The 26565-nt window shown below is 45.1% G+C and overlaps 1 protein-coding gene across 4 annotated transcripts in view; it reads right to left on the reverse strand.

Annotated features, from left to right (window-relative positions):
* Window positions 1-7604: 7604 nt before the first annotated feature.
* Window positions 7605-26565, reverse strand: part of LAPTM4B (lysosomal protein transmembrane 4 beta) — an 81171-nt gene continuing 62210 nt past the window's right edge. For all 4 annotated transcript variants that reach the window (XM_046011804.1, XM_046011789.1, XM_046011800.1 and 1 more), the window contains one exon: window positions 7605-8740. In XM_046011804.1, coding sequence (XP_045867760.1) covers window positions 8663-8740 — 78 coding nt within the window. In that variant the 3' untranslated portion in view covers window positions 7605-8662. The remainder of the gene's footprint in view (window positions 8741-26565) is intronic.

Below are 26565 nucleotides of genomic sequence, written 5' to 3' on the forward strand. Positions count from 1 at the left end.
CAGGAATGGCTTCTTGCTCCACTCCTCAGCTTCCTCGCCTGGTTGTTTTTTTTTTTTTTTTTTTCCCTAATTATTCTGTGGCTCTTGCTTTCCACTGCTGGACTTCCCTGCTGGTGAGGACTTTCGTACTTGTGTACTACGGTCCCCCTCACAGGGAAATTCACACGGCTTTACTGGAAGAATCTTGTGATATTCTTGTAAAGGATGAAAGGCAAACATGCTTTATCACAAGTAGTCTTCCAGGGGCTTTGTTTAAATCCCAAGAGACCAGGAAGTGGATGAACTAACTCATCAACCGTACTTCAGTGGCACAGCCGCTGTTCAGAATTTTGCCGTGTACACCCAACGCCTCAGAGTTCCATAGGGTCTCAGATTTGGTCACTGAGTGCTTTAACAATACACTGATCTACTGGGAAGGGAAAAGAAGTTCCGAGGAAGAGGCACATCGAGAGATTTAACTTTTCATTCAGAGCCCTATTGAATTAAGCTCACATGTAAAAGGAAACTGATCACAAGAATAGCGTGACCTAAGAGCACTGTTTTCTTTTGATTTCAAACAGACGTAGAGCATTAGCTAGCCTCTCATCTTAGCTGCTCTTTAATCTTTCCTCAGAGATCAATCCTTTGATTACTGTGTTGTTTTTAACCGATCACCTTTACAGCTTTTACAGCTAGATGTCAGGATGCCTACTCCCCAAATTACACAGGACAGTAGCTGCTGTGTTGGTAGGGTTTTCTGGAAGAGGGACCCTCTCTGTTTCCTTGCATGGTCAATAAGAATGACATATTTTCGGGGTGCCTGGGTGTGTCTGCCTTTGGCTCAGTTTATGGTCCCAGGGTCCTGGGATCAAGCCCGCATCAGGCTGTCTGCTCGAGGGGAGCCTACTTCCTCCTCTCTCTCTCTGCCTGCCTCTCTGCCTTGTGATCTCTGTCTGTCAAATAAATAAATAAACTCTTTAAAGAAAAAAAAGAAGGAATGACATAATTTCCCAGCAGGCTCTTCTGGGAGAAGTGAGCTCTGTGGAGCCTGAGCCCCACTGAGCTATTCTTCAGAATTTGTCACAACTGGGGCACTAGAATCCTCAGTCAGTTAAGTATCTGACTTTGGCTCAGGTAGTGATCTTGGGGTCCTAGGGATGAGCCCCACATCAGGCTCTGTGCTCAGCAGGGAGTCTGCTTGTCCCTCTCTCTATGCTTCTCCCCCACCTTGCTCTCCCTCACAAATAAATACAATCTTTTAAAAAAGAGAGAGGGAGGCACCTGGGTGGCTCAGTCAGTTAAGCGTCTGCCTTTAGCTCAGGTCATGACCCCAGGTTTCTGGGATGGAGCCCCGGTTCAGGCTCCTTGCTCAGAGGGAAGCCTATTTCTCCCTCTCCCTCTGCCTGCCCCTCCCCCTGCTTGTGCTCTCTTGCTCTGTCAAATAAATAAATTTTTTTTTCAAAAAAAATTGCCATGGGTGGTATTACAGGTGTTTTTAATTTCTCTCGTATGCTTATTTTATTCTTATTCTAGTAACTATTTGTGAGTTCCATTTGCCGGACAAATGCCAGGCAGTGAAGACAGAACCCTAAGGAAGAAAGACACAGACTCGAGTTTTCTTATTTACTGGAGAATGACAAGGAAAGCAAGATTAGGGGTGTCTGGGTAGCTCAGTCATTTAAGCAGCCAACTCTCTGCGTCTGTGAACTGAGGTCCTTGTCAGGTTCCATGTTCAGTGTGGATTTTTTTTTTTTTTTTAAGATTTTATCTATTCAGTTGACAGATCACAAGTAGGCAGAGGCAGGCAGAGAGAGGAGGGGAAGCAGGCTCCCCTCTGAGCAGAGAGCCCGATGCTGGGCTCTATCCCAGGACCATGACCTGAGCGGAAGGCAGAGGCTTTGACCCACTGAGCCACCCAGGCGTCCCTCAGTGTGGATTCTGTTGAGATTTTCTCCCTCTTCCTCCGCCCCTCTCCTCCTTACCCCCCAGATCATGCACACGTGCTCTCTCTCTCTCTTGCTTTCTCCCTAAAATAAACAAAATCTTTTAAGAGGCTGATTAATTCAGGTCTTAAAAAAGAAGAATAGCAACAGGAATCAGTGTTAAGATGTGCATTGGCTGGTCACTGGATATACTATCGAAGATTGTAAAGTGAATTACTTCCAGACTAGTGGGTCGTAAAAGCTTCCAGAAGGGGGTTTTTCACGTTGAGATCCAAAGGATAGATTGTTGGCTTTATTTTTTTTTCTTTTAAAGATTTTATTTATTTATTTGACAGAGAGAGATCACAAGTAGGCAGAGAGGCAAGCAGAGAGAGAGGAAGGGAAGCAGGCTCCATGCTGAGCAGAGAACCCGATGCGGGACTCGATCCCAGGACCTTGGGATCATGACCTGAGCCGAAGGCAGAGGCTTTAACCCACTGAGCCACCCAGGCGCCCCTTTTTTTTCTTACAATACACGACTTGTTATTTTTTAAACGCTCACAAGTTTACAATGTTTCCTGGTGCCGAAATCATACCTGGATTCACTGTGAAGATGCTTAAGAAGACGGCTCTCAGGGATGCAGATGACAGAGCACATGAAGTCAGTAAGTAGAAGCCTACAGCCCCAAGGGAAAGGACTGCTCTATTCTGTCTCCTTCTCCTGTGACGGGCAGGAAAAGCTTGTTGACACAAGCTTTTTAGGGCAGGGGCAGGGAAGGAAGGTGAGTCTCAGGGCCTCCCCAACTATTACCCCAAGATGGTACCACAATTACAACACCGTTCTACTCACTCACATGCTAGTCTGAGTTAGAATGCCGGCAATCTTTATTTTTTCTCAGATGTATTTATTTATTTTAGGCAGGGGCAGGGGGGTTTACAGAGGGTGAGGGAGAGAATCTCAGGCAGATTCCAGAGCGCGGAGCCTGACCTGGGGCTCCAGCTCATGATGCTGAGATCACCACCTGAGCTGGAACCAAGAATCAGGCACTTAACCGACTGTGCCACGCAGGTGTCCCTTCCTGCAATCTTAATATGTGTATTTTCCTCAACAAAGATAAATCAGTGCAGTTTTTAAATGGTGCCTAATTTCATCAAAAGCAATTGCTCACTTAAAACGATGAACCACTCTGAAAGGTCCACTGTATCTGATCTTTCTTCCTGCCTGAATCAATTTTTTTAAAGGTTTTTAAAAAAATTTTTTTTTAAGATTTTATTTATTTGACAGAGATCACAAGTAGGCAGAGAGGCAGGCAGAGAGAGGGAGAGGGAAGCAGACTCCCTGCTGTGCAGAGAGCCCGATGCGGGGCTCATTCCCAGGACCCCGAGGTCACAACCTGAGCTGAAGGCAGAGGCTTAACCCACGAGCCACCCAGGCACCCCTGAATCAATTCTTTATAATAAGAATTAAAAGCTGGTATTTGCGGAACACTTTCCGGTCTAATTAAATAGGAAACTGACAGCTTTACTTGCGTAATGCAAACCTCAAGACAAAGGTCCACCCCAAGTTTACAGAGCTCACATGGCTTCGCATGACGCGCTTGCCTTCTTGGAATGCATTCATTTTAGTAAGTGGAAGTCAGCCGTTGTTAGTACAAAGTGAGAGGCATGTACAGGATTCTGGGATTCTAGATGTCTTAAATACCAACACCCACTCACATGGCCTTAATTGGCATTTAAACCCTGGCTCTTCCAGTAAGTGGTGTGGCTCTGGACCAGTTTCCTTCCTTTAGAAGTCTCCTTCTCTCTGTACAATGCAGATGAAGTTCGCACCTGCGCAGTGTTCAGCAGAACGGAAGGCACACTGGAGGGGCTCAGTAAACGGTAAACGTCATTTCACCTCATCAAAAGGTGGAAGCCACAGGGCTGGAGACTGATCAGGTATGGGGAAAGGGGAGAAGAACAAGAGACAGAGGACCAATGATTTATCTCCAATTGGCATGACTGGAAGGATGACTGGAAGGATGACTGGGATGATGGGGAGGTCACCAGCTGAAACACAAGTTAACAGAAACAGATTTGAGGCGAGAGAGGCTAATCTATTTGGGGCACAATGAACAGGACATGTCAATAAGCCACCAAGATAGAGACGACAGAGAACAGGACAAAAGCAGGGCTAGAGTGACTCTATTATTTATTGAAAGGAGATCTGTGTAGGAAAGATGTTAATTTTAAAAGGACTTAATTTAGGGGCGCCTGGGTGGTTCAGTCATTAAGCATCTGCCTTCCGCTCAGGTCATGATCCCAGAGTCCTGGGATCGAGCCCCATGTTGGGCTCCCTGTTAGGCGGTAAGCCTGCTTCTCCTCTCCCACTTCCCATGCTTGTGTTCCCTCTCTGTCTCTGTCAAATAAATAAAATCTTTCTTAAAAATAAATAAAAGGACTTAATTTAGAGTTAAAGAAACATCCAGTGAAAGTAAAACAGTGACAAAGAATAATTACAAATACATTCCTTTGGCTAAAATGAATACTGGGTGAAAAGCCACATCTCACACAGGCCACCACACAGAGCACAGAGTCTTTTGTGCTGGGGCTGGTGGCACGGAGAGCAGATCCATTTGTTCCCTTGTCTCCCCACAGCTGGGGGCTCCTGCAGGTGGAGGCCACAGGTAGAAGCATTATGGGCTCTTCAAGTTGGATGTCCCCTCTCTAGGATTCCAGCAATCAGGGAACTTAGGACTTTCCAAGTTCTGAGTAGACACAGGAGCTGAGATGCCACCACAGCTAGTCCCAGACAAGACGACGACACGTCCAGTCTGGGCCTTTCCTGTAAGAACTGTGGCTCAAAGCCTCCATGCTGGCCAGCCATGCCCAGTCCACTGGGCTCATCCAGTGCTCTTCCAAACTCCCTTTGCTCTGTTGGAGCCAACAGACCCCGGGCATCTTGGCATACACCAAGGAAGAGAGGTTACAATTTTATTTGCTGAGCCGAAGAGGCTCCCATCTTAATACACTCACTTAAAACTCTGTGTGTAGTGTAAATGACTTTTCAAAAAGCATGTGTTAAGTTTGAGCTGGGCTAAAACAAGCAAGCCTGAGTCCATTACTCTGTTTTAAGTCCAACCCCTGATTCTGGAGCAGCAACTGCTCTTGCTAGTTAGGATCACATTGATGAGGGGAGAGTGCAAAGACTGCTGCCTTGATGTGATTTTTTTCTAGGTTGGCCAACGACAGCTTCCCTCTTCTGGTGTCTGGGTGCTACAGTCAGCAAAAGGCATGCGTGGGCTTCTGGGAAGGTCACCGACCTGGTTGGCTTCCATACTCAAGTCATTTGGCAGAAAACTTGGCTAGTGTGCAGAGACACTTTTAAGTGAATTCCATGGGTGTGGAGACATCCTTGCAAAGCCTTTTTCCTTCCCTTCCACTCGGAGCTGCCAAAAAACCCATTTTACACGGCTCTAGGCTCTGTGTTTGATGCATGTTAGGTCTGAAGGTGGGGAGCCCGGGGAGGGCTGAGCCCGTATTTGATGCAGGCGGCCCCTTTGTGCAGCTCTTTTGATACTCTGTCAAAGACACCTGCCCTCTCCTCTCCAGAACATTAGTAACTGCCTACATAATGAGCAGTAATATTATTTAATGATATTTAAGTCAGTTTCTAGATGGGTTGTGAAAGCTACACGTTTTTCAAGAAATGGAACTATTTTCACAGTCTCATTAGTTTTCCTTGATCACAAATGCTCAGTTTGCACAGCAGGGTTTTATTCTCCAAGGATGAATATTTCAAAGACAATACATCGCTCCATGGAGAAAACAACTCTAATGGTGACAGTGTCTATACAGATGGTCTAGTGAGATCATCGCTAAGAAGTATTGTTGATGAACGAACTGAGAGTGAAAAGACACATAAAATGAGGTGTGGTTTGGGTAAGCAGTCAAACTAAACAAGTATTTAGGGCCAGAACAGATGGAGTAATTTAAAAAAAAAAAAAAAAAAAGGTGGGGCAAAAAGGGTAGGAGAGGGAAGGTTCCTTGCATTCTCAGGGGGCAGTAAGACCCAGGCAGGGGGTAGGGGGTGGGGGGAAGGGACGAGGAGACCAGACTTGGAGGAGATCCTGCCATGAGTTTTTGAGTTGGAAGAAGGTACAGGAAGGAGTGGGTGAGTCTGTTGGTCTTAAAACTCTTCCATATGACTGGCCATTCTGGAAATATGTCCGGTTTGTTCAATGGAAGCTTGATTCCTAGGGTGACAGATCACATCTAGGGCAAAAGGTGTCAGCTTTCTGTCCAGAGAACAGACCCAAAAATCTCCCACATGGGCTGCCTCTTGGTGGGTCCACTTGCACACCTTTGGGCACCGATTAGATCCAGGATCTAATCATAACGATCTCCAGAGGACAGTCAAGATGAAAAAGGCTGAGGCGCTCTCATCAGTAGAGTGACCGAGGGGCATACCAGCATGGGGACAAATGAGGGAATGACTGTAGATAGCAAAACAGAGACGAGGGTCAGATATTAAAGTTGGATTTAAAATACATTTAAGAGGGGCACCTGGGTGGCTCAGTCGGTTAAGCGTCTGCCTTTGGCTCAGGTCACAATCCCAGAGTTCTGGGATCGAGCCTCGCACTGGGCTCCCTCCTCCACAGGGAGCCTGCTTCTCCCTCTCCCTCTGCCTGCCACTTTGCTTACTTGTGCTGTCAAAAAATAAATAAAATCTTTTAAAAAATAGTAAAAGTACTTTTAAGAGAAGTATTTAACTGGACTGGCAATGAGATAAAGACAGAGTGAACTGCTGAGTCACGGAATGGGCTCCAAACATCACCACCTCCCCACAGGGGAGCTGAGAGGACAGGTCCTCACTCATAGAGAACTATGGATGCGGCTTTCCCGCACAGCCTGGGTTATGCTGTGGGTCAGGAAAGGCTGCTTCGCCAGTTCCAGAAGGGACACCTGAGAGTGACGGGGTATCCTGGTGTCTGTGGTGTGGTCTGAGCATAACACGAACAGTATTCCCTCAGAGGACAGCCCCTGGACTCAAAATCAACACTTCTACTTAACCATGTGCCATTTTCTGTACCACAAAAATTATCAGACAAAGGGCTGGAAAATCACAGGGAGGTCCATGCAAGCAACTGTGATGTCCTATGAGCCTTCCAGAGATCAGGGCAACAGTCCTAAGAGAGCTCTTAGTATGATTAACTTCACTGTGAATCTTATGGGCACAAAGCTTCCAGGAAGAGAATTTCTTAGGTTGAGTTTATAAAGAATACTAACTAATGAGATACACCAAAAGAAATCACTGAGGCTGAGTCTCAGGGATAAAAATTCCCCCCTCCTACCTCCTCTATTTAATCTCCCTTGGAATGGAGTAAAGTCTGAACTGCTTATTAAAAGTACACCATGGACATAAAGCAGCTGTATGTGAAACAGCGGAGCACACCGAGATTGGCAGGGGTGGGGTTTAGGAGTGTTAGAAGCTCCGGTCTGTTGGGCTCCCATTTCTCTTGGCCTGAGATGCTCTGATTTTATCAGCAATGAAATAGGAGGTAAAAAAAAAATCACACACACACACACACACGTGTGTGAGGGAGAGAGAGAGACAAGTTGTAAAGGTGCTTCCTTAGGCCAAACTGTGTCTGCATTGGCCACATGTGAGTGGGAAAGGTCCCTAAGCACGACCACCACAAAATCAAAGGTTACTTTCTCAGATGTGGGCAAATCTCACTTTAATTGCAAAGCTTTCATTTACATCACACTCAACAATGAATAAAACAATGAAAAACAGGAGAGCTGTGACTTTTGCACATATGAATATATAAAAGTTCCTTGAAATTCGGTAGTCGGGGAAAGAACATTCCACAAGAAAAGCACCCCTCCTCATTTCTCTAAAGACCGTTTTACATTTGAACAGATGACTGGGCGTACTCGGAATTTCAAAATAGCATGCTGTACCTTGCAAGGAGATTAGAAGAAAATCTTTTTTCATACTCTTAGGCAAATCCTTAGTGACTAGGGTGGGCATGGGAAACTAGCAGAAAGGGAGCACCAAGCCGTACTAAACGCATCAGCTGCACATCGGTGACACAGGTGAGACCTGCCTTATCCGTGACCCCAGACGTGGGTGTTCAAGACCAGCTGTCAGAGAGAGGCCGCTGTCACTGCCTGAATTGTTGAAAGGTCTCAATTCTGCCCGCAGACAGAATCCTTGAACAGCCAATACAAACCTGTCACTGAATTTAAGTCAGAAAGAATCTTAAGGAAATTCTCGTTTTATTTATATAGACAGGGACACCTACATCCGTCATTAGAGCAATAATCACACAACGGATACTCGTGCTCTGGAAGGTGTGAAGGGTTTGCTCTGACACTGGAATGGCTTAACATAGTCTAATTCTATTTTATTCTACACTCTCAAAACAGAACACACAGGGAAGATGCGATGATGAATTCCCTGCCTCTGACGTGGGGGGGCTCATCCAGACTGCTGGGAAGGGAACCCTGGGGAGACAAGGGAAGCCCGGTGCGCCCCCATTCACAGAGAACTCTACACTGAGTCCATCACCGTGCTCTAGCTGCAGCGTATGCTTAAAACTAAAGAGGGTTTCACTTAACGTCTACATTTTAAAACTGGAGTATTTTAGCAACAGAGAAGCCCAGAGAGCTCATCCCAGAAGTGGGGGGGGGGGGGGGGGGGGGGCGCAGACTATTGCTCCGATGTCTGGAACGGAAGTCAAGTCGCTGTGCTCAGTCCCGCCCCGCTCGCTGGCTCAAGCAGACACGTAAGGGGGCGGCGGCTCCTTGGCAGCCCCATTCACAGCGGCGTCATCGCACGGCGGTAACAGCACCTGAGAAGACACACAGCAGACACCCGGCTTAGTGCGCACAGTGTACCACCGCTCCCCTGAGCTCTCACAGCAACGGGACTCACGGAACGAAACGCTGGTCATCACCTGTGCCAAACTTCAACTCGCCAGCAAGTGGCCACACTTCCAGAAGACGTTTTCTTTCCTTTATTTTATTTTATTTTTTTTTTATTTGCAAGAAAGAGACAGAAAACGAGCAGGGAGGAGGGCAGGGGAAGAGAGAGAGTGAAGCAGTCGCTCCACTGAGCAGAAGTCCAATGTGTAATTCGATCCCAGAACCCTGCGATCACAACCTGAGCTGAAGGCAGACATTTAACCGACTGAGCCGGCCAGGTGCCCCGAGACGAATTCTTCAAGGAGAAAGTGGGAAGAGACTTCTGGCCCTTTCTAGGTTTTCTAACCCTGTTCACATGAGCCTGGATGTCAAAGTACCTGGAGGGCCACAGGGTTGTGTCTCTAAGACTAGAAAGGAAGCAGCTGTCTTTTGAAAATTCACAAATGGAAAAGAACAAAATTATGGACATCACTTACACTGAAAATGGTAAATATTTATCAATGTTTGCATTTTCACTTATTTACCCTTTAAGCTTCCAGAGGTACAACACTCATATTTGAAGTTTTTTGTTTTAAGTTTTTGTCATACCCTATTCCCAGCAATACCAGAGAGACACACACACACACACTCCTACCTCTCTACTTTAATCCACTTGACGACTTATTCTCTTCTCCCAGTCTCAGAGCCCCTGCTGAGCTGGAGCCCAGTCTTTCTTAACGCTGGAGTCGGGCCCAGTGCGTACTGGGCACAGGAACTCCGATGCTGGCGGCATGAGTGAGTGAGGCATTGCCTGGGCTAGCCATGGGACACTCTGTACGTACCCGAGATGGGCAAGTCTGGCATTGCAGGCAGAGGACGTCGGCACTGCTGAGGGTCCAATTTGGAGACAGAAACCACCCAGTCATTGGAACAGAGAAGGTTTCAGAAAGAATGATTAACAGAGGACCCGAGGCAAAGCTGTAAAATCGGGCATGATCCATGCGTGGGTGTGAACAAGACGTCAAAGAACACACAGGGAACATGACTTTAGGTGTCTGGGGAAGAGGGATCAAGGCCAGAGAGAAGAGGCAGCGCTGCGGATAGACAGGTGAGCACACAGGCCAAGGGAGGGCAGTCTGAAGGCAGAGCGCCTGCTGGGACCCCAGTGAGAGAGGGGCAGGGGTCAGACCCAAAGGCCCTTCACCCAGGATGTGGCAGCAGCATCTCCATGAAGGTCCCAGCCTGACCAGGGAGAAGAGTGCATTCTCTACAACAAAGCCACAGCTTCCCTCCCTGCATCTGTACACTGCTCTGTGTATGTGTGTGTGCGCGCGCGCGTGCACATGAACGTTAGATACGGTGACTTATAACCAGCGGCACAGCTGTGAGCAAAACTAGAAATACTAAATTTTGCATGACTGAGCTCCAGCATTATGCTCCTCAGCCTCATTAAACAATTACCTGATTCATATCTACGATTACCCTTGGAGAGTTTACCCTCAAACACAGCGGAGCTACTTAAAAGGGAGTGAAATCAGCCACTGCATCGAATTTATTCTCTTTCCCTAGCAAAATGCAACAATCAAGATTCTGCAAAATGTACACAGAAGATTAAACACAACACTTCTTTAAAAAAGAAAAATAAGTACTGTAACTTTGCCTTTTTTAAGATTTTATTTATTCATTTGAGGGACGCCTGGGGTGGCTCGGTGCGTTAAAGCCTCTGCCTTCGGCTCAGGTCATGATCTCAGGGTCCTAGGATCGAGCCCCCCATCCAGCTCTCTGCTCAGCAGGAAGCCAGCTTCCCCCTCTCTCTCTGCCTGCCTCTCTGCCTACTTGTGATCTCTCTGTCAAATAAATAAATCTTTTAAAAAAATTTTATTTATTCATTTGAAAGAGAGAAAGAGAGGGAGAGCATGAGAGGGGGGAGGGTCAGAGGGAGCAGCAGGCTCTCCACTGAGCAGGGAGCCCAATGCGGACTCAATTCCGGGGCTGCAGGATCATGACCCTGAAGTGGGTCACTTCACCAACTGAGTCACCCAGGCTTTGCCTTTTGTTTGTCAAAATAGACTTGCTTTCACATTGAGTTAGGTAGCTTGTCACTGTTTCTTGCAATTTATCTTCAAACTTGTTTTATTTATTTATGAAAAGTATTTGAGAGAGAACACGCACAAGCTGTCGGGAGAGGCAGAGGGTCTAGAGGCAGGCTCCCCGCTGAGCAGGGAGCCCAACACAAGGCTCCATTCCAGGACCCTGGGATCATCACCAGAGCTGAGGGCAGATGCTTAACCGGGCCACCCAGGCGCCCCTTCAAACTTGTTTTAAAGTTTCACTTTATATCGGAATTTTAATATCCCAATATTGGCTTTTGTCTCAAATATCCTACGGCCTTGGACGCTTTACTCAAAGTCAAGATGCCTGGTATATGGCATCTTACAGACAGAAGAGTCTGTCCCTTCCCCAGGGCTTGTGACCGCCTCACCTGTCTCCGCTTCCTCACCACCACATAGTCGATGCTGCCTGAAGAACAGTCTTCACACAGCACCTCACGCTCTTTTCACTGACAGTCGTCGAAATGGAGTAAGTTTTACATTCTGAAGCAATGTCATCTTTTTAAAATAGAAATGATGTTAATATTATTGACAATTTCAAGGAAGAGGTTGGTGCCATCAGGGCCACCATACTTCCTCTATTATAGGCTGTCGATACTGACTAAAAATACTTCCTATTGTCCTTTTCTACTAAGATCAATGAAGTTCTTGGAAACCCAAGAAAACCACAGTAGGGTCAATTAAGATAGAACATGCCAATTAAGATGCCATACAACAAAACTGGTTGAAATCCGATTATTCTGACATTTTTAAAAGTTGGCATTTAGTTAAACTCTGTCTTCCACTTTTCAAAATTTAGTCATTCACAATGAATGGCTAAAAAGTAATCTCTCAGGACTAAGAATATAGGTCACAGCCTACTTCAAACTGAAGTCACTGTCTGGTACATGGCAGCTACTCAGTGAGTCAGTAAACAAAGACACATTACAAATCCCAACCACAGACCACTTTACTTCAAGCAATATTCAATACAATGAAATTCTAATCTAAGTACCGTCCCTTGGAGTCTGTCTTAATAGCAGATCAACCACGGACTGACTGTGTGAAAGAGGAACTTTATTCCTTGCAGAAGGAAAAATCCCTCTTGCCAATGACCCCAGAAGGCAGCGGTTCATTGGGAAGATTAGACTCTGTCTGTCTGGAGTGTCTCTTTAATTGGAAGCTCTCTTGCTCGGTTACAGTGGGAAAGGCAACTTGTGCTTGTGGGAAAGGCAACTCCTCAGTCATTTCTATTCAACTCGACAAATACTCAGAGTGTTACCAGAGTGAACTTCATTTTCCTAGCTACATCGATATATATAAAACAGTTGGAGGGAGAAATAAATTAACATCAAAAGTTACAGAATGAGAAGCGATTCCAGCTGGCCATACATCTACCACTGATTAAAGTTTGGAAAACGAATTCATTCCATCAAATACTAAGAAATGATAAAAATGCTCAAGAGAAAAGAACTATTTATTGGTAAAAATAGGAGATTTTTGGAGACTATGGTTAGAGTTGGACTTATGCTATTAGAGCTTAGGCACACTGAAGGCTTATTTGGAACTCTATAGTTGCTAAGATGACGTCGCCCAAATTGTTCCATGTAAATCACACAAATATCTTCAGACATTCACAAGACAACAGGCCAAATTTTGTGTCTGCACAATTACTTCCTGGGAAGGGTATTCAGAGCTTTCATCAGATTCTCAAAGAACCATCCCTGGAGATTCGGAGGTCTAAAATCGGGGGTCAGGAAGAGGCACCCTAACAAGTGGTACGTTAAAAATGAAACCAGTGACCCAGATGACAGCTGTGTGGCGTCTCATCCACCCTGCGGAGGGAAGGAGAAGCCCGAGGAAAGAGAACTGACAGATCTGAGAGAGTCAAACACTTGGAAAACAGTATTAGTAGGGGTTGGCAGACCTCAAAGCCACAGAGACAGGATGGGGACTTAGAGAACAGGTAGAAAACTTGGCAGCTAAAAGAACAAGGCAGATGTCTGCTGGGGAAAATCCAACACCATACAAGAGAATGTCTATCCCAGAGCTCTGCACCAAACCGTATGTATGTGCCTTGTCAAAGGTAAACACTGACTGAAGACAGCACGGGAAAATCCGATATGATATGGGAAGGACAAGGGAAGCGGGGAACGTAAAATCCTGTTCAACAATAAGCAGTCAAGAGAGATCTTGAACAGATCATCAAATAGCAATGTAGACATGATTTTTTAAAATACACAGGCAAGGGGCGCCTGGGTGGCTCAGCCGTTAAGTGTCTGCCTTCAGCTCAAGTCGTGATCCCAGGGTCCTGGGACTGAACCCCTCATTGGGCTCCGAGCAGGGAGCCTGCATCTCCCTCTCCCACTCAACCTGCTTGTGTTCCCTCTCTCGCTGTTTCTCTGTCAAATAATTAAAATTTTAAAAACAAATAAAATAAGATAATATAATAAAATACAGAGGCCAACACTAGAAGAAACAGGAAATGGAAGTCAGCAGTGCTCACTGCTGGGATGAGAGGTAAGAGACAGGCAGGGCAATTAGGGAGAAATCAGTCTTTCAATGCCATGAGTCTAGCTATGCACATGAAATACTCCACTGACAACAGAGATGATGACTGAAAACTTAGAAACTGAAAGAGTACTTGTGTCAGTGTTAAAGGGAAGAGGACGTCCATCATCTAGGGGCGACTTTCAACCTGAGGATAGGGGGCAGGCTGAGGGCCACATCACTCCTTTTGCCTTGCTGGCTGGCAGGCGAGCTGTGGGCTTGACAAGAGCTTCTGCAAAGGCCTGGAGATGAGCCGACCTGCCAGGTTTGTGACTCTCAAAAGCAAGAAAAGGGCAGTAGGGTCTGGACCCCAAGCAGCACAAACACAAACAAAACAACGGGGGAATATGGTACTGACTGAAGTTATTATCTTGGGAGAAACGTGCTTGCCTGGAGACAGTGATCAGAACCGGCCGCACCCCAGCTTGAGACTCTTCTCCGGTCCTGAGAGCCCCGAACTCCATATTAAAGCACAATGCAGCACACCCCGTGCACCGGTGGGAACTAGAGAACTATGGTGCCCAGAAGTAGCCCCACGGATACACGTGTGCAATGGGAAAATGAGCAACCCCCCCTCACTTACTACCACACCCTCTGTGCTGCTCACGCCCTGGTCCGTCCTACCCAACTGCTCAGCCCAGTATCTGTATCTGCCTCTACCGGACCTGATCTACTCCCAGGCCTCCCATGCACAGCACCTCGTTACCAATCCACCTCTGGCCCGTGATTTTTCTCTCCTGGAATGCTTTTCTTTCTTACGTTGCTCCATATAAACCCAAACAACCCAAGGCTCAAGTTAAGTTCACTTCTAAGACGAAGATCTGAAACAGTCCAGCCTCGATGACACTCTTCTCCACATCTTGCCACACCATTACAGGACAGTAAGTTCGTGGAACAAAAACACTACAATGATAGATTTTCAGATTCCTTGTAGATTTTTAAGAAGTCCTAACAATCACACTGGAAAAGGCAGTAATTATAACACAGCCCTCTGAACTCAAGATACAAAATCACTTTCCTGAAACATTTGCATAATTTATCAACTAAATTATAGATAACCCTGTACAATAGTACCATCTAATATACATTTACCTTTCTCCTCTTCAAAAAGTTTCTAGAAGGCCAGATTCTTACATTTCTGTATCCCTTTCTCAGAACTGGTTCTTAGGCAGAGGGGTGTTCAAATATGAGTTCTATCACTCAGTAGATGAGTAACCATGACCAAATTCTAGAGGCAATATGGTAGTGGACAGTCAAACAAAAGACTTCAGTTCAAATTCTGGCTCTGTGATTTATGGTCCTCCATTACTACATCTGTCCGAACTGCAGTCTGCATATCTGTCAAAGGAAGACCATCAAAGGCTCCCTTCCAGGTGGCGTTGGAAGGATCTAAGGGAGTTAACACAGCTAACATGGAGTCCAGGCTTCAGCGTTTGGGTTTTTAGTGAACGGCAGCAATCCCCCACCTACAGCAAGATAATTAACATAGTATTATCTTAGGGGCACCTGGGTGGCTCAGTCAGTGATCCCAGGGTCCTGGGATCGAGTCCTGCATCAGGCTCCCGCTCAGGAGGACCATGCTTCTCCCTCTCCCTCATCCCCCTACTAGTGCTCTCTCTCACACTCCTGCTCTCATACATACATAAATTTTTTTTTTCAAAGATCATTTTATGTAACTAGTTCAGCTACACGCTCTCCTCAAGAAAGTGATACCAGTAAGCCACCTATGTACACATTTATTTACTTGGGTTAGAAAAGAAGTTTTCTTCCCCGTCTTATCTCTGGTGGTGGCAGAACATGTTCGAGGCTAAAACTGAAGCTGCTCTGGGCCCTACTTGTGGAAGCGAACACATGACCAGATAAAGGCCTATAAGGGAAGGTCGGTGAACTACCAGCTATCTGAGGAGGCCCCTCTCTCAAGAATCCTGAAGATACTCCTGTTCTTGAATATGAAGCAGCCAAGGTTGTGGCAAGAACCTCCTCCAGCAACAGCCCACTCATGATTCCTCTGATCTCCAAAGCTAGATGTGGACAGTACACTCATGTCCCCCTACAACGGGATCTGCCATCCCTACCTCCTATCTCTTTTACCACATCTGAACAAAAATAACTAAATAGTGACAAAAGCCACTCTTTGTCCATGAAAAATGGATGCCATTTTTACCCTGAGAGGGGTGGGCAGAGAGCTGTAATTCTGAAACCCAAAGTAAGGTCTGGTTGAAACAGCATATCCGTGCACTCGCTCTTGGCCCACGTACATCCGGGCTCCTATCGGCCGCAGGGGGCTGAAAGGCAGAGCTGAAGATAACCGGCTGCCTTTGGGAGCAAGGTGCCCTGTGTCAGCCTAGCAGCACTCAAGCCAGGGGTGGGGGAAGGCACTTGCAAACTGTGCGTCATGAGAGACTGAGGCCCCCAGGTAAAGGTGTAGGCAGTCTGCTGTCTGCAGAGCTAAGAGCATTAGTGGCATTACAAAGATGAGCCTGCAACAACAGGCACGATCCCAGCTGGTGACAGGAAAGTGGCCCCTTCTTTCACAGAAACCAGTGGTCCTCACCATTTTGGAGGGCTGTTGAGGGGCCGTTGGGAGCTTTGGTAACTTTCTCATGTAAGAGAACTCTCCTCTGTGGGCATACACAGATTGTGTATACAAAATCAACTGCCCTTCTCTACCCACAAAATATGAAAAACTACAGAAAAAACCACTGGGAATGGAGACTTCTCTTGTGTTGTCTCCTTTGGGGAGGTACGGGGTGGGAAGCAAGGGGTCCGGTATTCACGAAAGCACAGCCACAGCATATCCATTAACAGTCCCTGAAGCTGCCTCGGAAGTAAGAGAGAGTTGGCAGGATGAAGTTACAATTCTGCTCCCTGCTCTCGTTTCAAGAAAGTTTTTGAACGCAAGCAGCTGAGACTGATGTTATTGCAGGGGTAATCCTAAATCTGTTCCTATTTACTGGGAAAAAAAAAAAAAAATCAAACCACTGGCAAACTCTTTTTAAGTATTACCCCACCAGTCACAAAGGCTATCACATAGCAAAGTGGGTGACATCACCACTGAGAAATGCTGCAGTAAGAAATGGCAGAACCCCCCGAAGACTTTTAAAATAAGGGGTTGACAAATCAGGTTCATGATTTAGATCAATCTGGCAGCAACAGAGAGGAAAAACATAGACGAGAAAACAGAGCCGTAAAGACCTAAGAGACTAAACGTTAACGTTTGAGAGAGGACTCCCAGCTCACTGGCCACAGGGACGATACAGACCCGGCTACCGCTCTCTGTAATCGGAGGAAAGCAGCGGAGGAGGAAGAAATGGAGTGAGCCCCGTACAGTGCTCTCTCCAGGATGACCGCTGGGTGGTTGGGGGTACAGGCACAGAACTACTGATCTGGTTCACATAACCTAAGCGATTTCCTCTGACGCAGATCAGGAAGAGAGCGAGACAGATTATTTTTTAAATACTTTGGTTCATTCCGTCCATGAGCACGGGTCCCACTGTGTGCCGACACTGAGGACACCACACTAACTGAAATGGACAAGGCCTGGAGCAGCGGTCGGGTTATCTGCTAGTGGGGAGGCTGATGAACAGAAGTTCTCTTCCATGGGGAAGCGAGGACCTTCTCAGCTGGTGTCTAGTCACAAGACTGTCCTGTCCCATACACTGTTTTTTTTCCTCTTTGCCACCGTATCGAGAAGCTTGGCGCCCGCTGGGATAGTAGCTGAGAGCCTGGGCTGTGGTGACCATCTGGGTCTACCCATCCCAGCTCCAAGGCCTCAGGCCCCCCACTTAACCTCTTAAACCCTTACTTTTCTCCATCTGTAAACAGGGGCCATAACCGTCTCTCTCTTACAAGATTAGTGAAATAAACCCAAGCAATGTGCTTAGTGGATAGTAGTACAGGCATGGACAGAGGCTCAACTCTTTATCACACGCATTTATGGAACGATGAGATGGCCTGTGGTACTGGACACGCTCCAAGTGTTAAAATGACCCAGAAATAGCCAAAATGGAAATTAACTGGGATATAAAGTTTTCATTCCATACATGAATGGATAGCTAGACACAGAAATGGATACAGCAAGAAAGGAACAGGGGGGAAGGAGAGAGAGAGAGAGGAAAGTATGTATTACTCTTTTTTGATAGTAAACTGAAACAACTATTTATGGAACAAATCTTTGTAAAAAAGACAGTGAACGACAATGCATGTTAACAACTTTAACTACTCTCTTCGAAAATTTTAGTGACTGTTTACAAACAAATTATTCTTTTATTGATTTTCTACTACAATTTGTTAAATATAAGCCTGATTCAAATCCCTAGGCAAAATCAGAAATAGGGGAGAACTAAAACTTTCTCAGGAAAGAGACATCCTTTGCAAGAGCCAAAGATTGGGGGCTGCTCTTTGCCAACTCACATGTAGGAGAGGAAAATTCAACTCGGAGGTCTTCTTTCAAGGCCAAAAGCCAGGACCATTAAATTCCTCGGGATGGTTCAATTAGTTGTCCTACAAATGCCTAGAAAACTTGACTGAACTTCCCACTAAGCCAGAGGTCTGGGAACTCTGTGGGCCAACTCTGGCCTGCCACCTGTTTTTCGTGAGGCCTGCGACCTAAGAACGGTTCTTAACATCTAATGATTTAAAAGAAAAAAACGCTTTGTGATATGTGAAAATTACATAATTTCAGCATCCATTAATGAAGTTCGATGGGCACACAGTCACACTTACTCACGTATGGATTATCTACAGCTGGTCTCACACTACACCAGCAGGGCTGAGTCGTTACGACAGACACCATATGGCTCACAAAGCCTAAAATATTGACTCTGGCTCTTTATAGAAAAAGTTCGCCTTTGCCTGTTCTAAGGGAAAGTACTACCCTGAATTCGGCCCTTGGAAACAGGCTACTGTCAGATGTGAAATTACACAGCCTTATAACCACCTCAGCATTTGGAGGCACTTAGGGAAGGAACTCTTCCAAAGGTCCATTTCGATTACTCATAGGAAGTCAAAATTTTCTCTTTTTCACCATTTGTTAAACCGCGTAGCAGTCCACAATGTATCTTGTTTAAAACAGGCAGCCGTTAAATTAAATGTTTGTCTTAAATTGGTCACACCACATCTGCCTGTTTAGAGGAGCTGCCTTTATGCATGCCAAACAGCAAAGGGGAGAGATAGTGGACTCACAAGTCTTCACAATTAACTGAAATAACCATTTGGGCACTTAGCACAGGGTTATCACAAACAGTCTGGGTTATCTTTAAGGAATCTAGATTGACTATTTTCAAACTTTTAAAATATCCTCACCAATAATATAAATAAGTAAACAAAGACATACACATAATTGCATTTTTAAAATTCTAAGATACATGTTTTTGTACATTTGAACATCTGAATTCAGGCTTTGCCTTGTAATCGACAGCATCTAAAATAATGGTGCAATTTACAACTGGTAGCATCTCATATCCAGTGAATCCAACACACCAGGAGATGAGGTAAGCAGATTTTGGGAGGTTCTAGTGAGAAATCCCCCTGCCGAGCCCTGCCAGCCAACGGAATCAAAAGCAAGATAGAGGATTCTATCCTCAATTCACTGCAAGACTTCTATAAATTGTACTTACTTGGTATTATAGGAGGAAGTCATTATTTCTCTTAATTCTCAGCAGGGAACTCAAATTCTTTTATAGATTATACTCATAATATAGAACTCATACTTCAAATAGTTCAAACTGGGTCAGAAACTCTCAGTAGTGAGGTATTTGGTCTGGAAATACCAAAATAATACAGCAGCTCAAACTGAACGTTAAAAACCTTCTGAGCACTTAAATACCTAATGCTTAAATAACTGTTATCTAAATAAATACATCTTTAAAAGCCTGTACTTTTTTCGAAAATAAAAATACCTAACTGAACTACAGAGGAGATGGAAGAAATGGCCGGCATGCCATCGCCACGGTAACCTTCTGAAAGACAGCCCGGCTGCTTCCCAGGCATTCCCCCAGCCTGATCTCCCAGCATGAACGTGCCACGCCACCTACCGCGCCATCTCCTTAACGGTTCTACACCATTCCTTCCAGAGGCTGCCAAGGCAACTGTAGGAACTGCTCACTACCTCCTGTCTCACCTTCTTTCCCATTTTACCCAGTTCCCCCTTCCCGACACGCTCACCTCCCTCCCTCCCATCAGTGGAAAGGGAGAAATGTCTCCTGCTTTGACTTCCAGCATTCAACAAATCAAGGTTTAACTTTCTATATTACAATCTAATTTGTGCCAATAAGCTTCGTTTCTTCCTAGCTGTAACTGCAATACAAACTTCCATATTCCGCGTTTTATTTTTTTCTTTAAGATTTAATTTATATATTAGTCAGAGAGAGAGTGAGCACAGGCAGACAGAGTAGCAGGCAGAGTCAGAGGGCAAAGCAGGCTCCCCGCCCAGCAAGGAGCCCGATGTGGGACTCAATCCCAGGACGCTGGGATCATGACCTGAGCCGAAGGCAGCCGCTTAACCAACTGAGCCACCCAGGCATCCCAGTATTCCGCGTTTTAAAACATCACAAGCCTTTCCTCCATTACTACATTTGTAGTTCATAATAATTTCTATGACAATAAAGACATTCTGTCAAGGGGATGGACCCTTATTTTACCAGACCACTCCCCAGTTATTAGACAAAGCGCTTGGATACTTTTGCTGTTAAAAAATGATGCTGCATGAACATCTTATACATTTTTCTTATTGCTTAAGATATATACCCAGAAAATTTTCTTAAGTTAAAAAATAAAATCCAATGTTTCCTTTGTTCTGAGAGTAAAAAACAGTATGAATTCTATTGTAGACATGAGTGATAAGTCAGTCAACTTCTGTGTTTTAAAGTAAAATACAATGAAAACAGAGGTTAACTATATCCTCGATTCACTGTAAAACCACTGTAAGTTGCTTTTGCTTGCTATTATTATAGAAGGATTACAATTAAATAATTGATTAATATCCTCTTATCCAAGGTCACAAGGAAAATGGGTTTGTCTGAAATGTTCTTCCAGAACTCTTAGGTTTCAAATATCTATGTGTTGACTGACCACTCCAGATGTTTGCTGGATGAAAAGGACTGAAAAGCTGTGTGTGTCACAGGTAATTTCTAGCAGACCAGGATGTTTTTTAAAGTGCTGTATTTTACTAATGGAGGGAAGCAGTATGAGCAGAATTAATGTCATATAATGTCAGCTGGAACCATGGAACCTACGTGAAAGCAGGTGAAGAGCTTTCAGGAGGAAATCTCATGCACCAGCCTTTCCCACTCGGACTGGCGGGTGGGCACCCCTGCAGCTGTGTGCACACACCAGGAATCGGGAGGATGCTGGGGGTTGCGTCACCAGAAGCGGGACTGTTCAGCAGCACAACTCTGAAGGAGGAGGCTGCCTTGCTGTTATAAAGGTTCTTTTTAACCTGTGCTTTTCTTCCGACTCTCCTCAGTCATCCTCCCATCCCTTCCACTGTGCTAAAAACCAAAAATAAGCAAGCGAAATTAAAGAGTCCCACTGCTTCTCACTGTTACTTTGCGACTCTCCTTGAGAATGAGCTGTGTGGCTGCCTCGCTCCTCGCCCTAGGGAGGCCCGTGCCAGGCACCAGTGCTGAGAAGCCCTGGTCCTGGCTGCCATCTTAGCAGACAACAGTCTAAGGGAAAGTGGGTGCGTAAGAACAAGACAGGAGCCAGGCTGCTCAGGGCACAGTGTCCCTCCTGCCACTCGTGAGCCCTGTCATCTTGGGAAGTGACCGGGGGTCACTCTCCTGTACACAGGGATTAGGAGAACCTTCTTCAAGGGCTCTTGGGAGACAAAATGAGCTCATTTACACGAAGCACCCAGCTTAGAGCCTGGCAGATGGCGACCACTACTCGAGTGTCTGGTAAAAAGCTCTGTTCCCGAAGCCACGGACCAGGGAGGTGTAACAGATGCAAAAAGCAGAGCATCACTGGAATTATACAGCCCTCAGGTAGATGGCATTTGTGGGAACGGCTGTGGAGACAGTGCACCGAAAGGTGGCTGGGCCAGGTAACTTCCAAGGTATTGTCCTAGCCTCAGTAAGGATTTTTATGTTTCAGGTACAGTCATACACAAGAGATATCCCTGAGAATCATCTCACTCCACATCCCCTCAAAGATCAACTTTCATTTCTACCTCCTCCAGCTCTCTCAAATCCTTCCGCTGTTCCTCACACTCTCTCAACTGTTGCCCTGCTCAGACCCCGAGCAGCTCCATCCTCACAGGAACCTTAACTCTGGAGACCATCTCCTAACTGCTCTCTCTGCTTCTCTGAGAGTTTACCAAATCTCTATCAACTTCTCAGTTGTCTTGGCCTTTTAAAATTAAAGGTTGGGTGGGGGAAAGCTTAAGGAGGAGAGATCATGCGAACTCAAGTTACAAAAGCAAAAGGATACCTACCATTGAAAGGTTACAAGTAAGAACCCCCCTTTTTGGATTCCAGTAGGTGGTATGCCAGAAGTTTCTAAGTCTAACCCACAGGCTACTGTTTCAAACTCTATAGAAAGTCCTCTTCTTAAACAAACCTTGCCCTCTCCAACCCCCACTGCTTCTGGACCCTCTGGTTGCTACAGGCAGAGGTATGACGAAAGGTATGTGTTGCTAGTGAAGTATGTTTAATGAATCCGAAATGGCCAGGACTTGGAGAGAGCTTGAGAGCCAGCCTAGTAACTCATCTTCTGGGGGAAGCCCTCTCTTAAACTGTTTCTGAAAGTGATGACCTTTCCTCAAGAATCTGCAAGACAGGAATCGGTGATTCCTGTCTAGCTTCTCCAACATGGAGGACTTTCTTCTGAAGTCTAACTAAAAATCTTTCCTGCTGGCAATTCGTTTATTCCCTTCCCTTTACCTCCCTCTACAGCAGAGGGGAGGAGGGGGAGAATAAAGGGACTCATGTTACATCGTCAGGAATTTGTTTCTCACCATAGCCAACCTAGGCAGGAATGAGCCTGATTTTTTAAAAACAAGGAGGAGGGAAAAAGCAGGAGAATTTTTTATGCACAAATTCTGAAAGTTGTTAGGATCACTACTAAATCCCACCCAACCCCCAAATCCCCTCAGCCAACCAGGAATTTGTTTTGTGGCTTTTCTGACAGCCCAAGGTCAGCCTTTTGTTAATCTCTGGAGGAAATGGCTGCCAGGGAGATAATCTGGCTTCCACTGGGTCACTGACTCCCCCCACCCCTTTCTTTCTTTCTAACATTTTATTTATTTATTAGAAAGACAGAGCATAGGTGGAGGAAGGGGCAGAGGGAGAGAGAGAGAGAAGCAGGCTCCCCACTGAGCAGGGAGCCCTGATGTGGGCTCAGGGGCAGGATCCCCGGGCCTGGGATCATGACCTGAGCTGAAGGCACACATTTAACGGACTGAGCCACCCAGGTGCCCCACTGCCATTTTCTTAACTGTGTTCTTCAACCACTCAGACTCAAAGGAAGGCGCCACAAAGCAAAATACTTTCTGAAGTCAACACAATAAACCCGTATATAATGTTAATCTGGATTAGCACCCACAAAATGGCACGGCACAACAGGCTCTATGAAGTTTAAAATTTTCCTATTTATCCCTAAACAGGAATTCAAGTCAATGATTCTTTTATCTGGAATCGGAATTTCAGATGCCATTTTGGCTAAATAGCAATCTCACTGCTTTTAGAGTGCTCCAATTCCAAAGGAATCAGGTTCCCTACTCTGGGATTTAACTAAATACTGGGTATTACTACCATTCCAATCTTCACTAGTATTAGCAAGACAGATTAAAAGAGTTTTTAAATCTCGATTTGCATAAATTTTAATGTGAAGAAAACCTGTTTCTATAATCCACGTTTGGTATTTAACACATTTTTCCTCTTAGGGCCAAATTTTGGTGGAGGCAGAGGAGAGAATGTGGTATTACATAACATATATTCAGAGTGTGATTTCTGCCATCACGTCCTAAAGGAGGGTGCATAGGGTACCCTGTAACAGGATGCAGCAACTCCAGGGGGCACTGTGGGAATTTTTTTTTTTTAATTCCAAGAAAAACACAGCAATAACTGGCAGATAATTACACTCACTTCTACTCTTAAGTTGCTTGGACCTGACTACTTAAAATGCAATGGACACTCAGGTATTCCGTTTGACCTATGGGCACCATGAAAAAAAAAATACCAAAGACCATAGAGCATTATGAACTAAGAGAGTTTGTATGACCCCTATGTCTTAAGCATTGCTTTCCAAGGTTTTGCTATGGTTTGGTTGGGAAACTGGAGGTTAGATTAACCCAGGGAATGATTCCAATATCTGGTAATTCATCCATCCTCCGTCTCAATAGTGTTTGAGAAACTACATATCCAGCTAATAATGTGTTCTTTTTTAGAGGAGAAAAAAAAGAGAACATTTATTTTCTACAACAAGAGCCCCCAGAGGATGCATCCACAGAGGTCACCCTGAGACTATTCAGCCTGGGAGAAAAGCCATCTGGCTTAGTATCTGATAGGAAGTGAAAGGCAACATGTTATTATGTCAGTGTGGATTCCCAGTAAGACAGGGACAAAAGAGAAGCACACATTATTACATGCTACGAAGATCTTAATATAGCTATGGAGACCAGGGAAAATGACAGAACTAGATCATTCCAACCCCCACTCGGGGTCTCAGAGTGAAGCTTTGGTATATTTAGAGTTTTAAAGTTGGAATGCAAGCATTAACTCCTTTCATTCGAGTCAAAACAGTCTTCAAACACGCGGAGCCCTGCTTAGAAAGAATTATGTTCTCCAACCCTGGAAATCCAGATATGGTCTCCACCTAAAGGAAGCAGTGCTCCTTGAAGAAATGGCTGATTCCAGGTCTGGGATTATAAATGGACAAGATGAGCGTCAAGGATCTTGTCAACCAGACAGAGGAAGCCATGGTTCTGTCAAAAGACCTGGGGGCTGACCTGAAGAGGCTCCCACTGGCCAAAGATAGTACAATTTGAGCGTCATTAAGGATATTAACTAAAATGTACTACCTTTTTAGAGAAAGCTTTTATTTTTTTCCCTTTGAAAGTCTCAAAAGGGTATGGAATAGGGGCGCCTGGGTGGCTCAGTGGGTTAAAGCCTCTGCCCTCAGCTCAGGTCATGATCCCAGAGTCCTGGGATCGAGCCCCCCAACAGGTTCTCTGCTCCGCAGGGAGCCTGCTTCCCCTCCTCTCTCTCTCCTTGCCTCTGCCTACTTGTGATCTCTCTCTCTGTCAAATAAAGTCTTTTTAAAAAAAAATTTAAAAAGGGTATGGAATAATAGGTTAAGGTTTTCTTTAGGCTTACTGGTAAAATATATCAAGATAGTTTACTTTTCAATTGGACACCCCCAGCTCTTCTCCTAATAGGCCTCTTTTCATGACTTCATTTGTTACATAAAAACAAACAAGCAAACAAAACAACCTTCACTAGTCACCATTAGAGAATAACAGACCAACTCGCCATTTGGACAACTGATAAATAACAAAACCAAGTATATTCACCCAGGTCACAAGTACCACTGGGTAAGCAAATCATGTATGAGGGAAAGTTCCTCTTTACAGAAATATTCCAGCTAATGAATGAACAAGGAGTGATGGCATGTAATTATTACAAACCCTGTAAGGCCCTATTTAGGCAGAGGCTTCCATCCAGTTAAACAATAACCTTTTTGTTTAACCCTTAAACTGTCCCTGCCCCCCTTCCCCTAAGGGACAAGTTCCGGAAACCAGCCCCAGGTGACAAAGCCCAAATAGAAGGGTGGGTCAGGTCAGGTGGAGACATCCGGGGTTGCATACCGTCTCCCTAACTACCAAGGAGTATGGGCCCTGCCCCTTGGGCAGCGTTTGGGCGCCAATTCTGACCACAGTGATGGGGTGGTTCAAATGTCTACTATAGGGTAAACTGTAATTCAATTGGTCACTTATGTGTGACCTAACAGGACTGTCCAGCTTTCTCTGTGTGTTACAATTTCACTGGCCACCTGTGCATGGCCAGGCTCAACCACATGGCCTTTGCTCTTAAAAGCTAGTCTGTGAAACAGAGAGAGGTGGCCCTCTCTTGTAAGAGGTGCGGCCCAGAACGTTTGGTTTGATTCTTAAAGCTTGGCGCGAAATAAAGCTTTGCTTGACCTTTGCTTTGTATCAGTCTGGCTCCTTTAATCACCACCCATTATTGGGGGACCTAACAACACTGATGAATCACTGAATCCAGGTGTTAGATATTCATGGCTGCTGACATCCATTATCTGCCTCTTGCTGGAAGAACAAATGATCAATTGTGAAGTAATATTGAAAAAAACAAAACAAAACAAAAAAAAAACAAAAAAGTGGGGGGAGGGGTGGTGGTGGATATGAACACAGGAAGCCTCTAGATCCAAGGGCTGATCTACCGGGAATACAGAGGACTACATTACAGGCAAGCAGTCAGACAAATCTAGTCTGTAGGATGAATTAGTTTCCGTAACAAAAAATTAGAGCCTTAAAATATAGACTGACCCATAGTCCTATTTAAAATAAACCACTAGAAAAACATGTATGAGACAGCTGGAAATCTGAGCACTTAATGGATATCTTATGCTATTAAGGAATTATTATGTTAGGTATAATAAGGACTCCTTAAAAAAAAAAAAAAGCACGTTATCTTCTTTTTTAAAAAAATCTTTCAAAACACTGTCAGAAAAGCTGAGATTCGGATGGTATATTTAAGACTATATTCTGGAGTAGATTACAACCTACTTATGAGACATAATAAATCTCTCTTCCCCAGGAATATGCTTCTTTAAGAAACAAACACATACACAGAGAAAAAGAAAGGTTCACAGGGAACTTTGAGAAAGTACAAACATTATCAGCAACTCAGTTTCCTGTCTTAAAAATGTCAAGTTGGTAGAGCATGATGACCAAGAAGATAATGACCAGTAACCACGGCCGAACAATTCCCCAGCCCCTCCTGTCAACACACCAGGAAACCATCACAGTTGGCTTGAGTCTATGGTCCCAAATCCTGGTGATTCCAAATCACCTGCAAGCTGGAAGCTATTCTGAAGAAAAAAATCTATTATCAGAGGAGCTAGGGAAGTCCAGTTGAAAAGTGTAACTATTTTGAGTTTATGTTAGTCTGAAT

The sequence above is a fragment of the Meles meles genome, chromosome 1 (genome assembly GCF_922984935.1).
Source record: "Meles meles chromosome 1, mMelMel3.1 paternal haplotype, whole genome shotgun sequence".
In the NCBI taxonomy this organism is placed as follows: domain Eukaryota; kingdom Metazoa; phylum Chordata; class Mammalia; order Carnivora; family Mustelidae; genus Meles; species Meles meles.